This window comes from Hypomesus transpacificus, chromosome 10 (genome assembly GCF_021917145.1).
Source record: "Hypomesus transpacificus isolate Combined female chromosome 10, fHypTra1, whole genome shotgun sequence".
NCBI classification, from domain to species: Eukaryota; Metazoa; Chordata; class Actinopteri; order Osmeriformes; family Osmeridae; genus Hypomesus; species Hypomesus transpacificus.
The window spans coordinates 6,892,901-6,912,810 of record NC_061069.1 but is presented as its reverse complement, the minus strand read 5'-3'; the positions used below and the strand labels follow the sequence as shown (position 1 = coordinate 6,912,810).

The 19,910-nt window shown below is 38.0% G+C and overlaps 3 protein-coding genes across 4 annotated transcripts; 1 reads left to right on the top strand and 2 right to left on the bottom strand.

Annotated features, from left to right (window-relative positions):
- The first annotated feature begins 7,664 nt into the window (after positions 1–7,664).
- Positions 7,665–8,165, top strand: LOC124473121 (corticoliberin-like). The gene has a single exon (XM_047028390.1). It carries the CDS (start codon positions 7,665–7,667, stop codon positions 8,163–8,165), a length of 501 nt encoding a protein of 166 aa, XP_046884346.1.
- A 339-nt stretch (positions 8,166–8,504) lies between these two features.
- On the bottom strand, positions 8,505–14,204 carry trim55a (tripartite motif containing 55a). The gene is made up of 9 exons (XM_047028389.1): positions 13,866–14,204; positions 13,477–13,649; positions 12,223–12,400; positions 11,972–12,067; positions 11,640–11,873; positions 11,441–11,463; positions 11,199–11,323; positions 10,451–10,743; positions 8,505–8,933 (listed from the first exon to the last, which is right to left on the bottom strand). Exons 1-9 carry the CDS (start codon positions 14,028–14,030, stop codon positions 8,826–8,828), a joined length of 1,395 nt encoding a protein of 464 aa, XP_046884345.1. The 5' UTR covers positions 14,031–14,204; the 3' UTR covers positions 8,505–8,825.
- Positions 14,205–14,463: 259 nt separating this feature from the next.
- LOC124472906 (dnaJ homolog subfamily C member 5-like) lies at positions 14,464–17,934 on the bottom strand. 2 transcript variants are annotated; one of them, XM_047028045.1, is made up of 5 exons: positions 17,739–17,934; positions 17,397–17,520; positions 15,777–15,990; positions 15,320–15,488; positions 14,464–15,010 (listed from the first exon to the last, which is right to left on the bottom strand). In XM_047028045.1, exons 2-5 carry the CDS (start codon positions 17,501–17,503, stop codon positions 14,916–14,918), a joined length of 585 nt encoding a protein of 194 aa, XP_046884001.1. In that variant the 5' UTR covers positions 17,504–17,520; positions 17,739–17,934; the 3' UTR covers positions 14,464–14,915. The 2 variants fall into 2 exon arrangements, with proteins under 2 accessions (XP_046884001.1, XP_046884002.1); XM_047028046.1 differs by having other exon boundaries at positions 17,397–17,517.
- Between the last annotated feature and the right edge of the window lie 1,976 nt (positions 17,935–19,910).

Here is a 19,910-nt window from a genome sequence, read left to right as displayed (position 1 = left end):
TGTCATGACATGTGGCATGTAACTCTTTATGTTTGCTAATGCACTGTGTAGGCTACATTGACATGGATTTTTAGACAGGCCTATACTATTCACTTCGGAAAAATTGCCCGTTTCCGGAACACGGTTGATTTGCCAGCTGTCAGGCAAATCATAATGATTGAATTCCATGACGAAAATATTTCATGATTTATCTGCACTTCAGTGCAACCATCGGCTTTTCAGTTGTCATGTTTGATATGCACCGTAACTTTTAAAGAGAACCCTCGTACCAGGCTTTTTTGTTGTTGGTTGGTTTCTTGCCAAGTAAATCACTTTCTGTTTAGTTCCCGCGCTTTGTGCATCCGCTACACTGCGTTTGTCAGCTGTGTCGTGAGTGTTTAGCCAGGTGGGAAGCTTGAAGAACAACGTTGTTGAGGTGTGATGGCTATTGAAGGGGACAGATGAGCTACGTAGCGAAAGAAACTCCCTGTTCCCAGCCAGCTTTAGAAAGAGCAACTCTCGATGTGCCCTTTCAGTGTCAGCGTGGTGCAGCCAACTCCTGCTCTCTGAAACAGCGATTGTCCTCCTAGTGTTATTTGACTGTCTCTTCCAGTGGTTTCCTCAGTTACGCCTATGCACAGGTGTGGTTTTTTTAAAATAGAAAACTAATACCGTTACTAATAATGTCACTTTCACGTTTTTTTCTCCCTCTACTTCATAAACTGTATATTAACCATTATAAAATGCTTTTAAATTATTTCAGGTCATTTTGTTGGAGACAATGACTAATGTTAATTTTATTATTAAACAATTACCACTTGTTTGTAGGCCATTGTTTTGTGGTGCATTTTGGCATTTTGTGCTAAGCCTAATGTACTGTCAGAGATGGATGGATCCGCAACCATGACCTCTATTATTTCAGTGTGACAAGCAGTATTTACATTGATCTTATGTATACAAGTGAAAGATACTTTAAGCCATGGATGATGACCAGTATAGCCCCTCAGGCACTTCAACACAGTATGTATCTCATTACAGGCTTTCTTGATTTTCTAGGCAGTGGTGTAAATGTTAATTTAATGCTCCAATCTCCAATAAGGTTTAGTTCCGTCCTGACACAAGTCTTTATAGAGATCTGATCAATGTGATTTCCTTTACATTTGTACATTAATATTAAGGTAATCTTATAAGATTACCTTAAATCCTGCCAAGTAGGCATGAGTCAAATGGCCTATTACAATACTATATACTATATACACTATATGACAAAAGTATTACTTTCTCCTGGAATAAGAAGGAAGAGAGGGTGAATGCATTCGATACTTTCCACAAAAAGGTCAAACTGTCACACGTAGCTCCGAGGTGGGAACATCTTCCGCATGTGACCATTGTCACACCCTGTGACTGGTAGCGTGGCTCCTTGGATGAGCACAGGAGATAGTGATTCACAAATTACTGAAACGTGGATCTCACAGAGACTTTGCGGTTGTAAAATTGCCTTTTGCACGGAAGCAGATCTTCTTGACATGTCCCAGTTGACCCATTGTAACCTGTAATGAGAAGACTATCTGGAGAAAGAAGACATGTCGCAAGAAATATGCTCTGTCAATGCATGTTTGATTGAATCAGAATGATTCTGCAAGGTCATACAGTATTTATAATATTCTCATTGGTGGAGGTGATATAAGTAGGCTTTGTGTTCTATACATTGACCTATTTGAAAAGATATACAGTATGTCTTGTACATAAACCTGTTGGAAGAATAGCCTGTTGGTCACTTCAGGTAGATACACAAACTAGTTTCACTTGCTTCTACCCTTGTCTTTATTCACATTCCGGAATGTTCAGAGGCAAAGGACATTAGTCCTGTACCCCATTAATTCAACGATCTTATGAACGTTTATTCTTTTGCTGCATGTCGTGAACAATCCAAGCCATGGTGATCTGTCCACTGAGCAACACTGCCTGGTTACAGGTCCTCCATTGTAGCTGTGACAGAAAGGACAGTCTTTGTGTAAAGGACATATTAAGCCTCCCTAGCACAGTAAGGATCCAGTATAGGACAAAAGTGTTAGTGTGGATTCATTGTTTTCTAATTCTGAAAAGTATTCTGAAATGATTGGCTGATAGGTTTCTTGAGTTAGATGTAGACAAAGAAGAACTTCTGAAATAGACTTGATTTACTTTTAAGGGAGACATGTCAAGTTACATTCTGCTTATGTTTTGTTTAAAATGAAAGAAACCATAACATGACATTTATGTTGTCAAATAGCCTACAATAAATGAAGAATGCAGGACAGTGACCTCTTTTAAGGATTTAAAGCTATGAATTTAATCAAGATTCCACAGTGGTCTTTGTTGATGTTGATTTCTGTGGGAAAAACATTTAAAAGTAAAATTATTTAGTAATTTTCTTAATAAATTATCTGAAATGCAGTCCTCTTAAGACATAATAATTAGCACTTAGTAGGTCTTAGGTGACTACTTTGTTCAGCATGCTAAACCATGCTGAACAAAGTAGCTTTATCAATTTTAAGGACTTTTGTAGCAATTCAAGATATTTCGCCAGTTGTAGAAATGAAAACATGTGTGTGTGTGTACATGCATAAGTGTGTATGCATTTGATTTGATTGATCAGGGTTATTTACCATATGAAGGTGTATTCTCAGAGACACAAAGCTACATTCTCTCAACTCCATTTCCGACTTCTGTGACAACTGCTTAGTGATTGGCGCAACATTAAACAAACTGGGATTGCAAGTCCGTCTCTTATTAAGGGCTGCTTTTTGAGTATTTTTGGCTCAAGACCAGATGATATTATTCTGTGAATCTTCAGAAAAATAAGTCTCATTAAAAAGAAACAATTAGGTTAGGGAGCTCATGTTTCACACAGTGGCTCAACTCTGAGTCATTCAACAGCAGTCTATTGACTTGGGATTTAATTAAACCACAACGTTCCAGTCCTATAAAACAGCCTGGAGAACTACATCAATTAAACTTTTTACATTTTCAAACCTTGGTTATTGTAAAATGACATCCACATACATAAGCGTTACTGCAGTGGACATAGGACGACTATATTGTTGATAACATAGAGTAAATAGAAAGTAACTGTATTGGTTTACAATTCAGAATCATGGTACATGCTAATGAAGTCGCTGATCTATTTGTAAATTGCAAGCTCATTACACAAAATCGACTTTTCAGCAAAATGTCTTTTGACAGACAAAATGTACACACTTTTTCAGAAAGTTTATTTTTCTTTGCAGGGTTGGTTCATCTACTTTGTAGGAGGGCTTTTGATGGGAGGCTTTTATGATTCTTCATAGCAACCAGGATCTTATCATGAAACCTGCAATGAGCTGAAATGTGACAAGATTTTCCAATGTTATTGCTGTAATTACAAAATGGTGAGGTCAACAGGAAAATACGGAGGAGCTCTTTCCGAGATTGGATTCCGCTGCAAACGTCAATTCAAAAGGAGTGGAGACCTCTGCTTGATTTGAAGGTCATTCCGAAGGAGATGGAATCTGATGCATTAATTCCTCCTGGGCCATTCTTTGACTCCACTAGGCCCTACTTTAAGAAGCCTTTCAACAGATGTGCACTAGCTAACATTATTGTATTCTGGAAACTTGCATAACCATGAACATACAATGTATGGGTTGATACATGTACATTTGTTAATACACGAGGTAATGCCAGATGACTACCAATCAATGCCATCTTCCACTCAACCTATAGATTAAACAGAAAGTTCAGCCTGCCCCTTTCACATGAAGAGTAGGCAACATTTTTCATTTGACTGACTTTTTCAATTGCATTCTATTAGTATGTCAAAAGAGGAAGTTATGGAAAATTGGATTCACAAGTAACAAGTCACATGTAAACATGATTTCCCCTGTTAACATACACAAGTAAAGCCAGGAAAATACTAGTGTTCCCAAGATGAAAGTACCATTTTTTGAACAGTAGCAAGTAAAATATATGTCCTGAAAAACGCTAACCCCCTATGTTTAACAGTGGATTAATGAAAGTGATTTTTTTTTTTAAATTGTAAAAGCTTTCACTTTGATTAGTGGACATAACTTTGTGGCACGCATAATTATCTTCTATGAAAGAACATCCTAGTTAACAAAGGGATAGAGCAATGGATAAAAAATTGCTCTTTTAATTGCAGGGCAATCTCTTAGATTACTGATTTGCATTTGAACCATCTCTTGTAACTCTTATTTTAAAAGAGACCTACGTAGATATACGGAAGGGATGGTTGTTCGAATAGACTTAACCCACAGTCAGAATGATGACAAGGAGGGTCCTGATCAGCATTCCATTTCCATCAGACACCCAGCTAATGTGACCTTCCTTGTCAGAGTGTGTGTGTGTATGTGCAGGCTCTTAGGTATGGTTGTTTGTGGGAATATACTGTGTATGTGTGAATGTTTATGTGCACGTCCGTGCAAGACAGTGACATCAGAACAAGCAAATGAGCAGCAGTCTCAACACTGACCTTAATTGTCAGGAAAGCTCCAGGCGGAATTGTTATCTATTTTCACACTTAAAGTTTTTCCTAAAGGGCACTAGCTCATCGTGACGACATACATGTCTACATTTTAACCTGACACTGTCACCTTTAAAAAATAAATATGCCATAAAAAAATGTTTTTCACTGGACAGCTTTTTAAAGAGTGTGCTACTACCCCTCATTGCGTGACACTGACATAAAATTGCGTATTTCGCTTTTGATAAAAGCATCCACTAAATTAACGTACATGTGAAACATGCAGTAACAAGGAATTGATTGTTAACATGTTTTCTCCATGATGTTACGCAAGTAAATCTCCCGGGGTCAGTGGTTTCTTAAATGGACATTATCCAGTTATTTACTTGCTCTGCTTAAATAATTGTGAATGTATTACCTGATGAGTAACCTTGGTAATTTGGGAGTACAGGGAACTACAGTAGAACACAAATTCATGAAATGTGTTAAATAAATAAAAGCATCATACAATTATAAAGTCTTTACACAAGAGTGTTGTGGTGCGTATCAATATTCAGCACTGGGCAAAAGGTCAATATAAGTTCTTCCTTGAGGGCTCTGTGAACCTCCATCCCTTATTAAGCTGCTTAGTTTGACCTCTGAACACAAAAAATAATAACCATAAAGTAGTGTTGTTGATTCACACCACGTCTTCACTTGAATTATATTATAAAATGAACCAGAGAACATTCCCGACCCATTGGATAGACTAGACTTACTTTAATTACATACATGAAAATTAACTGTTCAATGGAACTGTCCAATGAGTCTCTCGTATCTCGTAATCCCCAAGTCAGTTTCCCAGTCCTCAAAGCTCCTTGTATTTAATGACTGATGACAACAAATTAAAGCTGGTGGGAAGATAAACAGTATAATGCTTATCGTTGGCCCGAACAACAAATTTCAAAGGAATACATCAATGTGTGTTGCTGTGCTGTGAGTCTCTGGTTGAAAATGATTTGTTACTCATTAAAACTTAAATTGAAAATATATAGAGTATGTGTAGTAGTGGAGTCCTTACTCACCCAGTGTATGTGACAACCATATAATGTCTTGTTTATAACACATTCAAACCTTAGAGTTACTTCAGCTTTTGAGGTCATTCACAATTTGGATGAATCACATCGATGAGATCGAGCTCGGATTTTGTCATCATCACTCACTCACCTCTAAAGGCCAAAGTGTGACAGAGATTAGGCTGGCAACAACCTAGCAAGAAAAGGCCACAAACCATTGATTTTTCTTTCATTGTTCCAGCCATCATTACAACTTCCATTTAATCATGTGTAAGTGTAAAAATAACATTCCATGTTTAAAGTTCTGAAACCATTTGACACTTGGAAATTACAAGTACGTAATGGAAAAAGATTAGAAATTAGAATCTAGTCTGAATCCTCAATGTTCAAAAAATGAATCACACTGGTTGGTGTCCCGATGGCTTTCAATTATATTCCTGTTGATATGTGATTACCCAGCTCTTGGCTGTGTTTCCCTTTAAAAGGGAAACTATTATTTGAGCCAACTTGGGCCTTAAAGGGGCACATGACCCAATTTTTTACTTGCAATGTATTACACAGCCAGGATTTAGGCCCCAAAGCTCTGGAGGTGTTGATGGGACACTTGTCTAATTGGTTGAATATAAATGCTTATAATTCTGAAACGCTTTGTAAGGTCTTGAAGTTGTCTGTATGGCCTGTAATGAGAATGTAATGTATTGAAATGATTCCCATACAAACTAATTAAAAAAAAAAAAAAAAAGTTCGTAATGCGCCCCTTCATGCTCAGATTTTTCTTCTTCATCATAAGCCTTAGGAAAGGTAGGCTATCATTCTCTTGAATAAGTGATGTCCTTTGTGCAACTTATTTAAATTCACCACCATTGTCTGGCATCAGTAATGCAATTTCAAGGTTTTGAGTTGACCTTACGCCAGTAGAGCAGCACCTGTGAACACGTATATTGAAATAATAGTCAATGAACATAAATTCAGCTCTAATGGGGGAAATTACCTTCTCTGCATTTGTGTTAACTGTTAATAGTATACATGTAGAACCATGGGTTATTGTGCATTGCTAATATTATATAGTATTGTATCTTCAAAAATGCATTTATTTTTATTTTTATAATCTACTCTGATACTTAGTCAATTTAACAGTAAAATGTCAGTGATTCATTTATCCCATTCTTTGCTTATAAAGGTCATGTGTCCTGCTGGAGGTTCACAGCATTGAGTGTATTGACCAACCACCTACCTCAATTCTTTGACAGGCAGGTGCACAGGGACGTTTGTCTTTAACTGTCTTGCCGATCTGAATTATCTGACATACAGTATAATTGCCACACACTTTTAGAGAGGAAACCATTGGGCCATTGTTAGACAGACCTTCGTGTCCATTCACAATACCTTGCTAATTAATGTCTAAAACTATATAAAAAGTTATGCTTGCTCAAAGCATAGCTTTTTAGTTATGCCATAGCATTAATGGTTATCAGTCATGATGCTATTCCTATTAAAAAAGTTGTACCACAGTTAAGTTGAACACGATGTGACCCATACCAATTGTTTTATGACTCATCTGTTCAACGAAAATACGTTTCCCATTCTCATTCAGGTGTTGCCTGCAATACGTTAGCGCTTGCGCAGATTCTTAGCTCACAGAAAAGGATGACATGGCCTCAAGTCTATGATATATAAGTCAGTTCGCGATGCTTTTTTGGAGACGAACAGTTGCAGGTTCATTGAGAAGAGTGAGACGCGAGAAGTGTAAGAGGACATCCTTTTAAGGAACAAAAAGCTACATCAAAGTGGTATTAACTACTTTAGAAAACCTCAGGTATGTTGGTTTTGTGGATTTAATTGGTGATTAGACAATATTTTATATGCATGTACATTTATAAATTACACTAACATACATGTATTTCCTTTCTTTTTTACATCATATTATAAACATGCATTATAAAAAGAAATGTATTGCATTCTTATACATTTTAACTTTCAACTCAAGCAAAGTACAAATAATCAGATGAAGTGAATGCAACTCTTTCCTGAGGACTCCTACAGTCCTATACTTGAGTACTCAAAATGAAATCCTCACTATTATAACATCATTAAATGTTTAATCCTCAGATTCTTCCTAATTTCCTGAGATGAAGTTGAATGTCTTCATTTCCGCGGTGGCTCTACTTGGTGCCTTCCAACCACGATATGAATGTAGAGCCATTGAAACTCGAGGAGCTGTCCATCCATCGAAGACTCTTGAAACTGAGCTCCAACAGCTCTCTCTTCCCATTATCCTGCGATTAGGAGAGGAATACTTCATCCGGCTTGACAAGGCAAACCAAAATGCATCGCCTTCCGATTCCAACGCATTCGCCGGAGCACCCTCAAAGATGGTAAACAGGGCTCTACAACTTCAACTCACTCAGCAACTTCTTCAAGGTAAAGTTGATAGCATCGATCGGTTCGTAAGTAGTTACGATAACCAGGTGGATGATTCCAAGGTAAAGGGAAAGCGGTCTGAAGAGCCTCCTATTTCGTTGGATCTGACGTTCCATCTGCTGCGAGAAGTTTTAGAAATGGCTCGAGCGGAGCAAATTGCCCAGCAGGCAAATAGTAACCGAAGGATGATGGACATCTTTGGAAAATGAAAGTGAAAAGGATGACTTTCCCAAGTTTACATCTTGGGTATAATACGGTGCCATTAGTTGTTGTAGTTTGTTTGTTTGCATTCTACTTGAATTCTGACTTTTATTATTTCTTTATTTTTTATAACAGCAAATATAAATTCAAGCTTTTCTTCTCTATTGTAATTACGTTCCGTGAAACTACTGTAATACTGTACACAGACTTAATTTGATGTGTGTTCAAGCATAACATATAATTTGTCAAGATCACCAATATCTTTTGTCCAAGCTGACAAGATCTCTCTAAAAATCCAAATCTGTTTTAAAGTTTGATAATAAAATACAATATGAGCAACCATATTTGTTGTGCAAGAGAATGTCTAATATTTATATTTGTAATAAAACAATTCAAAGTTACATAATATGGTTTGCTGTGTATCCTAATCAATGAGTGTATCTGACTTTTCACCAAATAAACCCATGCGCAAATCTACCATTACGCACATCTGGAGCAATACTCTGCATACTGTATATTGTTTATATATTACACATACACATATTTATCCAGCCAGATATCAATTATATGAGCTTTGTTTTCAAAGGCAGGATAAAGGATAGATCTCTGTTTCTGTAGTCTACTGGTATGTTGGTTAATCCAATATTTAAGTCCTCAGCTATGATTAACTACTTTTGAGTGTTGAGCCAAGAAAAGGAGAAAACATGACGTGGTCCATCTTTGTCGTCTGTGTTTGGCTGGCTTTCATTGTGTGGACTTGCCATATCAGAGTGTATCTGTGAAAACAGAAAAATAAACAACGCTGTGTCACTATGACAGTCCACCCCCTACTAATGTTTCATACCACAGTGGTCTTTTGCATTAACATTGTGATTAGCTATTTTAAAAGCTGTGGAATGTGTCATTTGAGTTAAACGAAAGAGCTATAAAAGCTAGTTAAAAACAATCTAAGCCTAAATCTGGTTTAGCAAGTCAGATCTATAAAATGTTATTAACAATTAATTCAGACTTTTGAATGACCTTGCTATATTTGCTCCAACTATAGCCCTTCATTAGGACACCCATTCAGAATAAAAGGTACGTCATATTTGTATACAGTTATGTAACACTTGACTTGACCAATATTAATCTTCAATATTAACTCTGGTCTACCATTACACAAACAGTCAGTTTATTTTATTTTATCTATATTTGTAAAAATAATATTTAAATTATTAAGGTACACTTTTTGTTTCGTAAAATAATTTAATTTCAGAGTCATGGGGTCCTTGGCATCAATGGCTCAAAGCAAAGCTTTCTTCATTTTAGGCCATTATAATTCTGTACTGTATTAAAAAGTATTCTTGTACAAATGCCAAAAATGTAATCCTTCTCTATAGTGCTTTGTTGTTAGAATATCAGATTCAAAGGTTGATGCAATGTATTAACCACAGCCAAAACTATAAGGCAGATAACCATTTCCTGTGAAGAAACAAAACACCAAGCTGTTTTTCTTCAAGACTGTTCAACCTTATATTTTATTATATGCCCTGTAGCTATGTCCCTACTGTGTCTTTTTGCTCATCTAACTAAATGTATTACTGTGTCCCTGGCCAGTATTCCTTCCTCAGTTGTTCCTCACTGGGCTGTTTTTACACAAGTATATGAATTGATGTCACTGGTTACCCACATACTCACACAGACCCACACTGAGAGGGTTTTTAGTCAAAGGGCATCTCTAACAATATGCTCTGTGAAACAGTCCAGACTCTTCATCTCGCAAGAGCTCCAGGTGGCTTCTTCATTCCGATGACGATGTGTTGGCTTGAACTCTACGCTCATTCACATTAGCACTCCACATGCAGATGAAACCCAGTGATGATGACATGAAGCAGAGTGGCTGCTAATTATGAAAACAGTGCCAACCCCACCCGCGTTTATTTCCCTTACCCTTTACACTCTACTCATGTAGTGCCCTGGCAGTGAGGGAGCAGGCAGGTGTATCATCATTACAGCCGCCTGCTGAGGTAAAAACACCACAGCCACCAGCTCAAGCACCAACTCATAACTGTCTACTTTCCCTTGCCATAGTTTTACACTGATTATGTTGATTTACAAATGAATACATGCATTCCATTTGTGAAGCTTGTTGGTTATGTGGGATTGATATTGAGATTTAAATGTGAACATTTCACCACACCCACCAATTAGCAACACTACTGCAACATGAGTTTGATTAAGGAAACTGTGGCGATCCTACCAACTGCTACCTTGAATGAGAATTTTACTACTCAATGAATTCATGTCCTCTTACCTGACTTTGGGAGTCTGATGGCAGGGTCTGGGTCTGGGGCAATAAAGGGGGTTGTTGGGGGACCTGGGCAGGTGTGTTGCCAGGAAGTTCGGTGACTCTCTGGGGTTGGGCTGGCATTTGCTGGACTGGGCTCTGTTTGGTTGGTACAGCCGGCTGCAGCTGCTGCCTGGGCGGGCGAATGCCAGTTCCCCCTGCAGCATGGGAGGTCTCAGTGCGTGTCACACCAGTTAACACTCTCCCCTCTCCTGCATCCTCTCCTCTCTCTGCACCCTCACCATCTTCATCTTCATCATCTGATTAGTAGTTAATAACATTGATTAAAAGAAACGTACTTCAAATCTGGTTCACTTGAGCATGCTGTTTAATTGTTAGATTAGTCTCTTGAGTGCGTAAAAGGAGACATTTACAGTGTCTGTATCCTCAAGCTGGAGATTTAAATGTTAGGTCATACTGTATAATAGGAAAATCTAACACGTTATTTAACGAACATCTCTTCAACTGTATGTGTATAGTATGACTAAAGCACCTGCCTCAACATACTGAATGTGCATATGTGTGATTAAATTTAGATTTGAAAAAGGCCTGAGGGTAAAAAAATGTATGAGTATATATAAATCTCAATTGTTGACCTAAAAAATAACATTTGAATGCAGGAAAGGTCTGAAAATAATTATTTAGGGGGAAATCTAGCTTGCAATAGAATGGAGACATTCAACAATACAGATGACAATAGGGATGTGAAACCTACCTTTTATGAAGTCTACACTGAGCAATGCTCTCCTCTCCCTGTTAAAGTTAGCCGTGAAGTGATCCATGTTCTCATAGCCGCGCTCTACTTTGTCCAAGTGAGAGGTGTTTGTGCCCTCAGTAATCCTGACAGAAAGATTTGGTGAACCAAATTAGGAAATTATATAGATATATTGACACTTGCAGTGCATGTATTTTATGATTACATAATGTTTTATGATAACATTAAAATTTCATGCTCACTTTTGAAGAAGAGGCTTAGCAGTCTGTAAAGCAAATATGTAGGTTATTATTTGTTACAGGATTATGATGTTTTGTGATTTTTTTATTATTAAACTTGATTCTTTATTTCACTAATGAGGAGGCCAGTTATGCAATATTCTCTTCCAGATGAGATCTCCTCCTCTCTGATTCCTTTGAAAGTACACCTTTATCTCATTACCTGGAGGAAGACGGCCATCTCCGACTCCTCCATCGTCTGAATCCCTGTCTCCACAATCTTGGCCATGCTCTCAAGGTGCTCAGTGTACTTTCGCTTAAGACCACAAATGTAGTCCAGTTTTTCCTGCTGCTCTGCGTTGATCTTCAGGGTCATCTCCCCTTTCCGCTCCTCCAGGATAGTGTAAAGGTGGTCAAACTTCTCGCACACCTTTGACTTCTGTCTTCTGCCATTCTCCTGAAATAGCATAACATGATGGATATTATGTTTGAAGATGGCAACTAACTAAGATTTAGTTCCTCAAACAGAAAGAAGGAGTGACTCAGTGGACTCACATCAACTGTCCCACTGGTCTCCTCTAGCTGGCTGATGATGGCTTGGATTCTTTCATTGTTGCCCACCAACAAAGCTATACAGTCTGTCAACTCTGCCTGAAATCACCAAAAACAACAGAGTCAATTTTACAATTCAAACATTTGCCAATTCCAAGATGTGCCAAGATTAGTTATGGGCCAAATTGGAATGTTAAACAAAGTGTAGCAGAGATTTTTAGAGGCAGAAAAAAGTATGAATAAAACTTGGCCACCTTTTGGTTTTGGAATACATTGGCCAGCGGGGCAACCTCACAGTCCTTGTGTGCTCCAAAAACCTTGCAGAGAGAGCAGGTGGGGACTCCACATGTTACACAATATATGTTGATCTTCTCTTCTTCATGCTCCTCACACATAGGCTGGTCACATTTAGTCTCTGCTGGAGGTTCAGGCCTAGTAAATCACAAGAATGTGTCTTTTTAAGTATACATTTTTGAGGCATGTATATAAACTAGGTCAAAGATTAATGTACCAAGAGAAGTAAAAATGAATGCTTTAATGTTATTAAAGTGAAAGAGAGAGAGGCAAAACAGGTGTTAATAGGTACTTCCTATGTATCTGCTGATTACAAATGTTGTGTCTTTTTTCAAATGAAATGCATTTAACAATGAAAAGGCCTGTCTGTTTTCATTGAAAAGGTGGCCTGTTGCATTGCCAATATTTCATTTGGCAACTAAGAATTTGCTAACATTTGAAATGAAGTGTTTTAATAGTCCACTTGTATCACACCATTATTGATTGTTTACCACACCATGGTGGCTAAAAGGGTTTTGCTTGGCACTAAAAGGAGTGATTTTCAGATTCAGACTACACGTCAAAGTGAAAAATTGCTCCTTGCCATCTACAGTATGGACACTGAAATGATAATTACTTAAGTGTCAAGAGTAGGCCAAATGCAAGGCAGACGAAAAACTGTGGAAACCAACTGGTACAAACAATAACCAAACAATGTTTGGGTAAAGTTTGGAAAGTTCTAGTTAGTTTGTGAAATTATGAGATGCTGTCATTTGAACAAAGAAGAGGAGAACAGCTGACATTTTATCAAAACACAATCTTATTTTTCCAATTCTAACTAATTGTGCAACCAATTATTTGGTATGTCCATCTATAAAGCAGGCTATAACAAGTTGATGTCAGATGAACGTAGTCAGGCTTAGACAGCAATATAAATAGTACCCTGTCTTGTCTGCTGCCTCACTGGCCTACTTATAAAAATAGAGTCCAGGCCTTGCTCAGAGAACCTATGGATTCAAACCCATGACTGGTCTATGGGTCTTAACCAGGAAAATAATTATTGTTATTTTGTACAATGTTATCTTGAGATGTGTAATTGTATAGTGTTGTACAGTGGACAGGTTTATCAGATTACTACATTTGTAATTACCTAACTGTTTAACAAACTGTGAAGTTGTAGTGATATTCAGATCTGATGTCCTTGCAGTCTTATATAGACCATTTGTCTGTCTCACCTTGTGGACTCCTGTTTGTACATATCAATGATATTCTCCACCAGGAGGTTCCTCTGTAGACCATAAACCCCATGACGGTCCAACACTACCTCGTGTCTGCAGGATGGACAGCGGAAACGGCCTCCTGAAGTCACTGTTGAGCCACTTCTGGTTGATAGATAAGGGTTGGAGGCCTGGAATGCAAGACACAGGTGATGGTGTTAGGGGAAGGCAGATAAGGAATTTCACCAGTGTGATACTGTTCATGGGAAAGTGAAAATGTTGAGGAATAGCCTACAAACATTGTGTTTTCTCAGCAATACATAAACAAACATATATTTATGTAATTGTAAAAAAAATTCGAGGACGACTAATTTCAATACAGGAAAAATACAAGCCCTAAAGCCTACCTGGAAAATATCATTGGCACATTTTCGACAGAGGTTGTGTTGGCAAGGTAGAATGACCACGGGTTTGGTAAACATTTCCAAACAGATAGGGCAGATAAGTTGTTTCTCCAAGTTGTCCATGGTGTCTTGCTTTGTGGAATGCGAATACTCCAGAGAGATACTCATTGCACAGTGCGAGAGCCACAAACACCACGCTGTGCACGAGGCACAGAGACGGTTGGCTTTTTATTCCCTAAGAACTGTCCTGGTAAAATAATCGTTGAACAAGGCCTGCTCCGGAATAATGCGCAGTCACTGGGCCTTCGCGAGAACTGTCCTCCAAGTTTGTTCACACGGATTTTGTCGCTCGCCAGTTGAGTGTCATGGCTGTTTTTAGAAACTCCCACGTCAAGGGTTGCCATGCTTACTTGCCCATATATGAAAGTGTAACAAATAGGGGGTCCAGCTGTTGTCCTCTTAACAAGGGGTAGCTATCAGACAACACAAGCATGTGTATCTGCTTGTCCGGTCTCTATTCGAGCCTACCTTTCAATCAACTGAATTAATCTCTGTAGAAGCCTATTACAAGTAAGGGTCAGATTTACACACTTTTGCTTTATTTAATGTAAACTTTTTTTTCTTTCTATAATCCAACAGGCCTATTTGACTTCAAACCAAATATACAACAAGGGTGGGCAACATTTCATGTTCACGTGCTGAATTGAGCAAGCATGTTGAAAGCAACGTTATCATAGTCTAGCCATATAAACATTTCCTCTTTATGTTGATCGAATCAGACGAAATCATCCATTTGAATAATTATTTACGTGAAAACTATGGTGTGATTAGTGACATGATTGGTTTTCAGAGTGACTTGAATCAGGAGACTAACAAACTAAAGCATGAACTGCAGCCATTGAACAAAAATATCTCAACAAAATGACCGTGAACAAGAGCAAACAAAGTACACAAGCTATTTACATTTGTCATTTCATGTCTTATTATAGAATTAAGCAGTCATGGAGTGTACATTGATGGATTATGCTTTGCTGATGTCATGATGCTCCGAGCTCAGGTATAGGAATCTCTTTGGTATTTTCGGTCCCCAATCAATTGTGTCTTCTCACTAGCATTAGTTGGCTGGTGCACCACTGGAGTGTCTCCATCTAAAAAAAAGAGTAAAATATGAGTTAATACTTGTGTGTGTATGTCTGTGTGTGTATTTCAGCTAATTCAAAACAAAGAGGCACTGCAAGTCTTTGGGCAGGACAGCTGCCGACTTGCAACTTCATACAGTGCCCCGTTCTCGAGATAATCAAGCCACAGACAAACACTCTCACACATTATAGTTACATGTGTGTTGTATGTAAAAAAGTGGATACGATTATGATTATTATTATTATATGCACATTCATAGTTTGTGTACAGTAGATGTGTGTGTGTGAGTATGGTGTGTGCACGCTGCAACCCTTTACCATCCATGTCATTGCGGATCTCTTCCTCCAGGTCTTCGGGGGAGACATAGCTCTCTGCTCCCTCTCCAGGAGGCGTCGGCTTGAGCCTCCCACAGCAGCAGTTACAGCAGCAACACAGGCAGCAGCAGCAGTAGAACCCTGTTATAACACCACATAGGGCAAAAAGACTCTGGCAGGACAGATGTATATAGGTCAGTACAAGGTAGATGAGACAAATGAGAACAAACACACACACATGCTGTACACAGATCCACCAAGATACACAAATACATGCGCGCAAATGTACACAAATAAACGCTTGCTTTACACATTATTCCTGTTTTTCTCAAAATGTTGTTTGATCAATACAAGCCTCTATATCAGGATAGTTATTATTTCATACCCTCTATGAAGCCCTTCACGGTACAGATTATACCACATGTGACCTTTTGATCTGATTGTTTAGATTTGATCTCACCTTGGCCCACCAGGTAGAGAGCATAAAGTATGTGTTGACATTCTCCTCCCCAAACTGCTGAGCTACATAGAGTCCCAGAGAGCCATAACTGTCGTAGATGTTCCTCTTGGTGACATCTGACAGGATGGTGTGAGCGCTGTTCAGCTCCTTGAACTTCTCCGCTGTCTCAGGGTTGTCAGGATTCTTATCCGGATGGTATTTAAGGGCTAGTTTTCTGATGAAGCACATTTTTATCAGTGTTTTATTAACAGTTTGAACATTTTCAGAAAGTTATGGTATAGCACTGTTCAGTAGTGTTTATGGTAGTAAACACATGTTTTGTTTCGAGATTAGTAAATACTTCTTTAGGAAAGTCTTAACCTGGAAATGGAACTATAGAACTTTTTGGAGGCATCTTTGTCACAGAATTGTCTGCACAGTTGTGTTATGTGTATTTACAGTCCAAAGTGTCTTGGCATTTGGTTCCTTAGAACTACTGCTCCATCTAGTGTCAGGCTATTGTCTGCACCAATTTGTTTATATGATACTACAACAATCAGCAATGTACATTCACGGATAATAGAAGAATACATTTAGCATATTTGTAGTATTTAGTTGTAACTTGTATTGCCACTGGTGAGGTATATGTACTCAGGGCCACCGTATATATGTAATACATTATTGCACACACTGTAGCTACCCACCACTTTGGGACCTTGTGAGACATATCGTTATATACTTGAACTACTTACTTTTTTAGTTAATGAGCTAAACTATCTCTTGCAGTTGTGTAGATAAGTAACAAAGGGATTGAAAACATTTTTACAATACAAATACACAAACAGTAACAATATGTATTATTATCGGTAGTTCAAAATAGAGTACAACGAGATGATGCAGGCTTTCACAAGGATCAGCCTAAGCAAGACTCAACAAAAAAATAACAACAACTAACCGACAAACCAACCCAATATGATAAATAATTAAAAGAAGAAGAAAAAAACTATATTGACAATAGTACATGGACACCGGTCAGTATACAGACTCTTGCTTATTGAGCTTCTCATTCCAAAATCATGAGCATTAATATGGAGTTTGTTCCCACTTCATATTTCTATAACTGCCTTCACTTTTCTGGGATGGCTTATGATATAGACACTGGGACATTAATGCAGGATATGCTTCAATTCAGCATTTGGGAGGTCGGGCCCTGATATTGGGGGATTAGACCCTGCTTGCAGATGGTGTCAGAATTTATCCCAAATGTGTTTGATTTGGTTTAGGTGAAGGATCTGTGCAGGCCATGGAAGTTGTTCCACGCCAAACTTGACAAAACATTTCTCAATAGACCTCTCTTTATCAAGACAAAAAAAAGCCGATGGGCCTCCCCCAAAATTGTTGCCACAGAGTTTGAAAGAAGCTGGTGTTAGCTTTTGTATTTCCACAACAACTTAGGGCTCCAGCCTAAAATCATGAAAAGCTGTCCCCATTCCTACATGTCTTCATATGTAGCAATGCAAAGTGAAGTTAACACAGAAGAGATTCTCCATCAAGCTTTTTACAGGTTTAAGGTCAGGTATCACCGACTTTTGGCCATATAGTACATCATGTATGTAAAAGAGAAAGGTGTGTTGTTCTCACCTGTAGGATTTTTTGATGTCATCATGTGTGCAACCTTTCTCTAGTCCCATTAATTGGTAAAGAGACTCGCCTGATGTAGACAGGGAGCGCTGCCTGGATTCAGACATCCTACAACCATTACCTGCTGGTGAACACAGCATGGAACATTTCATACAAATTCCAGTGTACTTAATCTAGAAAATTAGACTAGGATCAAATAATTGTCTATACAGAGCATACTGAGCATATACACTAATCAAACAATGGAAAATATACCCAGTAACCAGTTTCTTTTTTTCCTTAAGGAGGTAAAGTAGGACAAATCATAATGTTTAAAGAGATAAGTAGGAACAAAATAGATACCTGGACCTTATAACACTCTTCCTTTTGTTTTCTTCTGTATATCCAAACTTCAGTCAAGGCCCTTAACCTAGTTAAATGTTGTTAATAGAGAGGTACCAGTAAAGGACAGCTATTGTTGGTTGGTGTAGACCTAAAGCTGAAAGGAAATGAAAGATTCAAGAACCCGTTGACTTGTGTTTCACAGGGCACCAATAGGCCCATGATCCATGCCGTGTCTGTAGGGTTGATCGAGTTTCAGCTGAGACGGTTGGCTAGGTGTATTGTGCAGGGCGGAGGTAAGCGTGACCAATGACCATACTGCTGAGGAGTCTGGCTAAACAGAGGACAGATGGGACTCATAACCACACCTAGGTAGTCAAGACAAGTGGTTTAAAGTCACAGTACTATACACAGAGACAGACCAACAGGCATATATCTTGCTCTATTGAGTACTGTATTACTATAACATATTATTTTTTCTTAAAACAGAAAGGGCTTATTCTCATCATCAACTCCATATTAATTGCCTTGGAATTAGAATAGGGATGTCATAAAAGATCCTGTAGGTGAATTGTGTAGGTGTCCCAATACTTTTGTCTATATAGTGAGTATTAGATCTGGAGGTGCTTAGACAGATCTGTTGTTTTGCTTCAAATTATACATTTCAGATAGTCATACAAAGGCAATAATGTAATTGGGGAGGACTTGTCCTCAGCCTGCTAGTTTGTGTTTAATCTCAGGTTGAAGGTGCAGTATTGTAGCAAGAAATAGTGCCCTCTAGCTTGTAAACAGAGATGACTCAGTATCCTTCCAAGAACTAAACTGCTATTGTATTGTGCCATCACAAATTGTATGTAATAACCAATTTTCATCACAGGGTGGAGACAAACACATAGGGTTATTTCTGGGAAAAAACTAATAACATTGATAAGAAATGTAGAAATAGTTTTATGAACACAAACCCATTTTGTTCCAGATCATATACAGATGGCTTTGATATTGTAGCTAAATAAGTCTGTACATTTGGGTGGCCTTTTTTAGCTATATAAAAGATACATGATGCATTTAAATCATGAAAAACCCATCTGCTACAAAAAGACATGCCAAAATTGTCTCTATAGAAATTGCGTTTATGAATCATCTACAGTGTTAACAGTTTATTTTACCGTTTAAAAAAATCTGAAGACAATTTTGATAAATCTGATGTTAACATCTCCTTCACAAATTGTTACAACCAACATAAACATGATTATCTTTCAAGGGGACAAAAGCTAATTCTGGTTACAGTGTGTCCATCTGCTAACTTCAATGACACAGTTATTATTCAGACTCCCCTGAGATGAGACACCAGTTGGGGATGTTCAAAGGATTATGATCTCCTGAGAAACACGTTTGTGCAAACCAAACTGTGCTACTTTGAATTCATTTCCCTTTGGGTCGTTCCAGTAATAAACAAGTCTGCCGTGGGACTGCTCCTTGGTAAAGTAAGTATAGTGAAATCATTGGGGAGTTTGGTGGAAATCTTTAATTGAATTGGTTTCCTTCTCATGGGTTTGATCTTCCATGGTAAAGCAACAGCACTGAGCAAATAAATTGTGATATGAGTATATTTTATCGGACAGCATGTATGTCCTCATCCACACAATGATTGCGTGATGTGAGAAATACTCAAAAAGAGAAGCATCCACATCCCCTTCTGCTGTTGATTCAGAAAGCCTACTGTTCATTACCATCCTGCTGCTTGATTTTCATCTAGCATTAAGCTAGAGAAAATCTCTCTAAGAATCCTTACTAGACCCCTAGTAACAACTTCCAACAACTAATAGATAGTTAGAACACTAGGCTTGAAGACCAAACGTGCTTCAGTCAAAATGCTGTATGTAAGGCTTTAATGAAAGTACTCATAGTATTGAATGGACAAGGTATACCAAGCCAATAAACTACATTATCGTAATCTTTCTTTTGTTCATACCTTCTATGTTTCAAGTAAATATTTTGACTGCTTATACAAGTTTAAATTATTTTATTTACTCATTCACATTCAGTTCAAACTGAATAAAACAACAATCATTGGTTTTCCAATGCAGATGTTCATTAAAAAACTGCCCCGATTACTTTTTTTGCAATGTAGCCAATAGACATCTATGTATTTTACATACCCTTTGTTTTTAACCAATCATACACGTTGTCTCA